Raw genomic sequence first — 7,555 nt, 5'->3', positions numbered from 1 at the left:
CTTACTCCATCCAACAAATCTCCCCTGAGGGAAAGAGCGCAGTCTTAGGTGTGGTTCTATGAGTGAATGTTTTGCATTTTAGCCTCCCCCCCCATTTTTAAAAAAGTCTTGAAGCAGTGTGGAAATAACTCATAAGAGTTTGAGAAAACTTCCTTAACTGCAGAAAATGTTTGCATACGTAGAGTCTGCAAACAGAACTGCAGGAACCAGATGATGCAGCTGCTCGGCCACATAAACCAAAAGCAACACTGCCAGCTGACCATAGGAAGGGCCGTAGGGAGAGAGCTGGAATTTAAGCACACTTTGACAGTGAAAGAAATTGGAGGGCACTAAAAAAAAGATCTAGTCAACCACAAGCATTTATGTTAGCTTGAATCAGCAAAGCTCCCACAGGTGGAACCTCCTGAATAAGCGGAGTTACGACGGGATAAGAGGTCTTGACCACAGAGCTGCATAATATAACTTCACTTACTGTTGCGCACACCCATGAAAATTGCATACTTCACTGATCTGTCAACCTGACAGTCAGCTCAGCAGAACATGATTTTTATTCTTATTAACAGCAATTTACTGCATACCACATAACTTTGGTTGCAGGCAAAAGAAAAAAAATCTGTCAGCTCTAAAAACATGCAGAATGAAGATGCAGAAAGTAGTGTGGAGCATGCAAAAACCAGATCTGCAGCACCATCTATCTACAAGGGTGAAGTACGTCAAAAGGCTTCATTCTTCTTTAGTTCACCTCACAGGTCTGTCAAAGATGTTTATTAGAAGTGAGAACTTCCCTACAATCCTCACGCCTGTAAGCATTAATATTTTAGATCTATTATAACTAGATGATAAAATATATTGTATGTAACAATTAGAATGACAGATACAAGCTGCTATTAAGTTCATGGGTATGTCTGGAGTGCTGCTGATATTAATCTTTTAAGCTCCCTTACTTCCCCAGGGATCACCATAGCAGAAGATGCTCGTGTTTGATTTGGCACAGATTTTCTGACACAAAGCTCTCATTTATCAGAGCTTGGGCTCAGCACAGGACTACACCAGCTTGCAATTCCTTAAGGCAAAGGAAATCATTCACATGTAAGGCAAACATGTTAATCACTGCACCACAGGGCTGCTATTGTGACTCAGATACACGTGACATGAGTTTTGCTTGTTTATGAAAGTTATCAGATTTCTGTTATTAAAGGCAAAAACACAGATGTAATGTAATGAATGCATTTATTGAAGAAGGAAAGTGGGAAACCACCACTGCAGTTTGGCTCAGTGAAATCATTTTCAGCTTATTGTAACAACACAGTTTACTGAGTCTCCAGCTGTCAAATACAAGTATTAATATCTATAGACGACTGGTGCAGATGGAAAACCTTCATAAACAAACTTATAATACAAAAAAGCCCACATAGGCAACTCTTCTCCCAATTATTGCTCGTGTTATGCATCTAGGCACGGAGAGTGTTAAAGTCAGTACCATCAATGTGTCAGAGTATCAGGTGACTAAATGATGTCATCTAAAAAAGGCGAGGTCACGCTCAAGATTGACTTGCTTCTTTTTGCGAGGCAAGTGGAAAGCTGTCATCTACAGGATGTTTTCAAAAATAAATATTACAATTTCAAGCAGCAATTCAATATTTTAGGAGTGTAAAATTACAGTTTCAAGAAAGCCCATAAGAATCGTATTAGCAAATTCCTTCTGTCAAACAAAAAAGGATCTGATAATGCATCCAAATGTCCCAACATTCATACATTATTGCTTTAGGGTTTATTCCATCTTTAATTCAATTCAATTACCTGTAGAGGAAATGAAGGTAAACAAATTTGATTTAAATTCAGATTCTTTTCCAGTTGAGATGGTGAGTGAGTTTAAATTGCTGATGTATCACCAAAATCTTTGTTCCATTTTGTGTACATATTAAGAGTTGCTGGACTAACAGTTGGTTTGATTCGCTTCAGAGAATCCTCAAAGTCTTTCTTCTTAATGTTGCGCACCTGTGGATATACAGTATAACTGTAAAAACAGTACAAATGAGACATATGTAGGATTGGAAGTAAAAGCTATTCTCTCACCTCAGCAGCAGCCATATTACGGACTTGGTCTGGTCCCAACTCTGTACAAAGCAAAGTTCATATAAGCATTAAAGATGTGGAAGTATGTGCGACTCTGTGACCACCATGATAAAAGACTCATACCTCGTATTGGGCCAAGTGCAGCATCTCTGGCTAATGCTGTCAAATCGCTCCCTGAATATCCTGCAGTCACTCTGTGAAGAAAGTTTTGAGGGATTAATGCAAAGTGACATAAAATTATCCCTCTGAAGTCTTCAGAAGTGGAACTCACTTTGCAAGACAGGACAGTTCGTTTTGGCTCAGTGGACTCCCGTGCTTTCCCAAAAGATTTTTCAGCAGCGTAAATCTTGTCTGGAAGAACAAGAGTTACATCATATACAGTTATTAGATTTAACGGGCAACTGCTTTTTCCTCACAGGGACAGGTAGGTGTAGATAATCTTTTTCCCTTAATAAATGAAATAATAATTTTAAAACTGCATTTTGCATTTACTCAGGTTATCTTTATAAACAATTATTTCAGTATATTTGTGTATGTATATTTTTCTATGTATATACCTTCTCATCGGGTAAGGTCACATATACTCTTTTTGCAAAGCGCCTGAAGAACAAAAAACAACAAATGGTTGTAAGTCACGCATGAAAATAATCCTCCAACAAACAAAAAATATATTTACAGTATTTACAAATTGCTTTGTAAAATGTAAATACAGCCAGAATGCAATGATATGCAAATCTCATAAAACCTTATTGTATTCATGATTGAATATGGAAAACATAATATACTTAAACTGAGAAAATTTACCATTTTAAGAAAAATGCAAGGTCATTTTTAATTGGATGGCAGCAACATATTTCAAAACAGCTGCGACTTCTTTTCCCTATTTTTCATTTTATGATGTGACAAAAGTTTTCAACTGGTGAAAAGTCCGGACTGCAGGCAGGCCACTTCAGCACCTGGACTGTTCTATGAAGCCATGCTGTTCTAATAGATGTAGTATGCAGATTAATATTATCTTGCTGAAATATGCAAGGGCTTCCCTGAAAATTATGCCATGGGAGCATATGTTGCCCTAAAACCTGTATATGCTTTCAGCATTGATGGTGCCTTTCCAGATGTGCAAACTGCTAACGCCATAGGTGCTGATGCACCTCCATACCATTAGACATTTGAGCTGATTGCTGATAACAAGCCAGATGCTCCATTCTCCTCTTTAGATTCCTCTGACCACAGAACAGTTTTGCACCCGATCCATTTTAAATGAACTTTGGCCCTGACAACCCAAACTGTGTTCACAGATCATTTCTGGAAGCAGTGATTTCCATGATAGAATCACGTCTGTTTTTAATGCAGTGCTGCCTGAGGGCTCACACATTGAGCAGATTTTCAGCCTGGTCCCTTGCACACATTTCTCCAGATTCTCTGAGACTTTTAATAAGATTATGTACTATAGAGCAGCGGTCCTCAACCACCGTGCCACGGACCGGTAGCGATCCATAAGTCGTTTGGTACCAGGCCGTGAGAGTTGAGGCTCGGGTGTGAAATTTCAGAGTTTTTATCGTTAACTCGGTATCCCTGGGTCTTTTCCCGTGTTGTAGTTGAACGAAATGTTTACACGTTACCATAGCGACCAGAGAGCATTAAGGGGCAGAGAGGAGGACGTTACTTTCAGTGTTGTTGGCGCATTTCAGGAAGACACTGCTAATAAAGTTACACAATTACACAGTGAATTTGCATTTATTATTACATTTACAAAATACCACAGCTTTTGTCTTGATCGTATCATTTTATTTTGTTGTATTTATCCGCAACACCTAAAGGCTTGTCTGTGAAAATATTGGCTGACATTAAACCGGTCCGTGGCGCAAATAAGGTTGGGGACCGCTGCTGTAGATGATGAGATGTGAGTTTACACTACTATCATTTGTTCTGAAACTGTAGACTATTTGTAGACAGTATTTTGCAGATTAGTGAAACTATTTACTTCTGAGATGCTCTCTAAGAGGATCTTTTTACACCCCATCGTTCTTACTTACGCATGTAGTTGCAAAAATTTCAAATGTTAAAATTTGGCTTTATGAGATCAGAAAATTTAGGCATTCTGCTTTTCTTTTGCATTTTACACAGGATTTAAACATTTTTGGAAATGTTAATGTAAAACAGCATAACATACCTTAATATTGCTTCATCGAGCTCCTGGGGCCTGTTAGTTGCTCCCATTACAAGTACCCTGTCATCCTTTCCTGACTGCACCTGAAACCCAGAAGAAGAACTTCAGAGAAAACACCACGGCTCTCCAAGTTAACTAGGATTTGAGCTCCTCTGACAATGTTTGATGAGTTAATTGCTGAGCTCTGCTGTGTTTAACAAATTTCTGAACTTACCCCGTCAAACTCAATGAGGAACTCAGTTTTTAAACGGCGAGAGGCGTCGTGCTCCCCCTCCCTCCTTTCACAGAGCAAGCTGTCCACTTCATCTGAGTGTCAAACAGTAAACAGTGAGGTTTATTCATGAGCTGAACATTTCTGAGATACACTGGTGTTTAAGGCACATCTATTCTTTAGTGTAACACACACCGATGAAGATTACTGAGGGCTGTAACTCTCTTGCAACCGCAAAGAGTGCTCGTACAAGCTTCTCGCCTTCTCCCACCTGTGATGGTGACGACATGAAACATTTAGAAGGACAAAAATGAGCTAGTAGGCAGAGAGAGCTCATTAAAAACTGTTAAAAGTGTTTCTTACATATTTGGAGGTCAAACTAGCAGCACTGATGTTGAAGAATGTTGCATTAGACTCTGCAGCAACTGCTTTGGCCTTGCAAGAGGAAATAAATGGCTGTGATTCAACTGAGGATAATAAGGGCTATCAACAGCTCTATGCAAAATACAAAACAGTTTAAAACATGACGCATATGATTTGTTGTGCTGTAAAAGGAACTTACGAGCATGGTCTTCCCATTTCCTGGTGGGCCAAATAAAAGCAAGCCACGTGCAGGAGCTCTCAGACCAGTAAAGAGCTAAACAGGAAAATGTAACAAAAAAAAAACTTTGCATCTTAACAAAGAAAAACTTTGAAAGTGTATTCATGGTAAGCAGACAGATAAAGGTTAAGAAGTAATAACCTCAGGTCTTAAAGCAGGAAGGATGACAATTTCTTGAAGTGCTTGCTTTGCCAGATCCTGCCCTGCGATGTCATCAAATGACACAGTCGCTCCACTGCAGTGAACAGAGGAAATATTTTAAATGTGCAATACTTTTTTTTTTTTTTTTAATTTCACCCAGGGAAAAATGTCTTGTTGATTGTGATGCTTCTGATACCTGTCTACAATTTCATTCATAATTAAGTTGGCCAGTTTACTGTCCACATTCTTGAAGTTTTTCATATCCCTCTTCGGGGGCTGTTTCACAGCTGCCGGTCTTCCATTCTGAGTTTTTCCCACCCGAGCGGTTGTCTTAGCAGGAATAAGATTGTCCCAGAAAGCATTACACATTAGAAAGGTAGCTTCAAATGGCATGTGCCTGCACTATTAAATAACCAAAAAAACCCACAAACCTTTGCATCAGTTAGTCTTAATGAAGGTCTTACAGGAGTGGAGGGTCTGATGGTGGTGGAAACACCTGCGGGTTGACTTTTAGGAACTGACTTTGGCTGTGGAAGAGCATGACGTGATGTCCCTTGGGGGTCATTTCTCCTTTTAGAGGCTAGTGTCGTCTCTGTGAAGGAAGACGTTTGATGATCTCCAGCATGCCTTCTCAGCATACATTACTTTGATAAAAATAATCAAGGCTAACTCACCTAAAAGGGTAAGCCTGTCTTTTGCCATGGTGAGGTTGGTGACCATTTTATCCTGGAGTCTCTTTGCTCGGTCATACTGCTCTCCTGCTTAAAAATACACTGAGTATGAAGTTACAGCTGATTGAGAGCTCACAGCATACCTGAATGTATTTGTAATACCTTGCCCAGTGAGCTCTATTGCAATACCCCTTTCAAGCTCAGAAATCCCTTTCTTGTACCACTGCACAGCCTCCTTCTTCTCACCTGTTATGACAGAAAGGATGAGGTGTTTATTACTCTCTTGCACACGTACAACAGCATTTAATAACTCAATAAAAATTAATAACACAATAAACAAACCTGTGTCGTCCTCGTCGATCTTCAGTGCCTTGGATATATACTCAAACGCCTGCTTGTGGATGTTTTTTATAACTTCAGCGCTGTCTTTGGGCTTACTTGCGTTTGTTTTGGTCGACATTACTCTCGCGCTACTTCCCCCTGTTCTCAGTCATAACAAGCTAAGCTAGTCATAAACGAAAACGTTTAGGCTTTAAATCGCATTTAAAGGTGATGCAGTCCTCTTTCTTTGGGACAAAACACGACGCTTTAACTTCATAGAATAAAAATTCGGGCGCTTCGTGACAACACAAACATTTCCAACACAAGCTTCCGGTTTACCGAGCGACCCAGACAGACTCCGCCCCTCTCCGTTCGACGCAACAGCGCTAGAAGGCGCCCGCAGAGCTCGTCCTCGTGAATGTACCGTTACAGTCATTAATGGACATTTTACTAGGTAAACAGAAAATACACTATTTAAAGGTAAAAACAAAAACATATTTTGTTTTATCCCTTATATAGTATAAGTAACGCAAAAGAAGCAAAGACAATTTTAAAAAAACTTACGTAATTTCCTTTTTATTAAAGAAAAATTATATATCAGAACATGCAGGTTAAATGGGGAAGCAGTATTTCTGCCCCCTTTGGTGTCAGCAATGGTGTCAGACAGGGTGGGATTTTGTCTCCAATTTTATTTAATTTATATGTCGATGATTTGTCCATACAGCTGAGAGCCTGTAACACTGGGTGTATATTAGGTGAAGCACTGATAAATCATCTTATGTATGCAGATGACCTGGTTGTTTTTAGTCCAAGCAGTGCTGGGTTACAGGATCTTCTTAATGTCTGTACTGAATATGGTGTGCAATATGACATTGAGTACAATGCTGCTAAAAGTGCTGTTTTGATATGTAGAACCAAGCAGGATAAACAGCTAAATTTCCCTTTGTTTAAACTGGCACAAAAAACTCTTGAAGTTCATAAAAAGGTGAAATACCTCGGTCACTTTATTACTGAGCAAATGAATGATGATGATGACATATACAGACAACGGTGTAAGCTCTATGTGCAGGCAAATACTATTGCACGCAAATTCAGCTTTTGTTCACTTCCAGTTAAAGTGGCTTTGTTTAAAGCGTATTGCACACCGCTATATACTGCCCCCTTGTGGTCATCCTACAAACAATGTAGCATGCAGAAGCTGCATGTTGCATATAATGATGCGATGAGAATCCTTTGCAGGATACCTAGAAGTGGTAGTGCCAGTCAGATGTTTGTAGCTGTGGGTGTCTGGACTTTTAAAGCACTTTTAAGAAAGTTAATGTTCAGTTTTAGAGAACGACTGGATGGTTCGAGTAACAGTATAA

At 39.4% G+C, this 7,555-nt stretch overlaps 1 protein-coding gene across 1 annotated transcript; it reads right to left on the bottom strand.

The window, feature by feature from the left end:
* Nucleotides 1-1,213: 1,213 nt before the first annotated feature.
* On the bottom strand, nucleotides 1,214-6,529 carry spast (spastin). Its single transcript, XM_085297299.1, has 16 exons — nucleotides 6,213-6,529; nucleotides 6,033-6,116; nucleotides 5,874-5,957; nucleotides 5,631-5,791; nucleotides 5,396-5,529; nucleotides 5,200-5,293; nucleotides 5,020-5,094; nucleotides 4,821-4,892; nucleotides 4,653-4,728; nucleotides 4,461-4,552; nucleotides 4,250-4,329; nucleotides 2,634-2,676; nucleotides 2,348-2,427; nucleotides 2,200-2,270; nucleotides 2,077-2,117; nucleotides 1,214-1,998 (listed from the first exon to the last, which is right to left on the bottom strand). Exons 1-16 carry the CDS (start codon nucleotides 6,328-6,330, stop codon nucleotides 1,873-1,875), a joined length of 1,431 nt encoding a protein of 476 aa, XP_085153425.1. The 5' UTR covers nucleotides 6,331-6,529; the 3' UTR covers nucleotides 1,214-1,872.
* Nucleotides 6,530-7,555: the final 1,026 nt, after the last annotated feature.

Source organism: Mchenga conophoros, linkage group LG13 (assembly GCF_057382185.1).
Source record: "Mchenga conophoros isolate Kocher_MC1m ecotype Shallow Benthic linkage group LG13, M_conophoros_male_GT1.1, whole genome shotgun sequence".
Taxonomy (NCBI): domain Eukaryota; kingdom Metazoa; phylum Chordata; class Actinopteri; order Cichliformes; family Cichlidae; genus Mchenga; species Mchenga conophoros.
This window is presented reverse-complemented; position numbering and strand designations above follow the sequence as displayed.

Excerpts from the sequence above, each read along its gene's own strand:
- spast (XM_085297299.1), bottom strand. The coding sequence starts at position 6,330 with ATGTCGACCAAAACAAACGCAAGTAAGCCCAAAGACAGCGCTGAAGTT. Across the intron at positions 4,729-4,820 it reads CTAGTTTGACCTCCAAATAT|GTGGGAGAAGGCGAGAAGCT; the intron begins GTAAGAAACACT and ends TCACCATCACAG. Across the intron at positions 2,428-2,633 it reads TGACCTTACCCGATGAGAAG|ACAAGATTTACGCTGCTGAA; the intron begins GTATATACATAG and ends TTGTTCTTCCAG.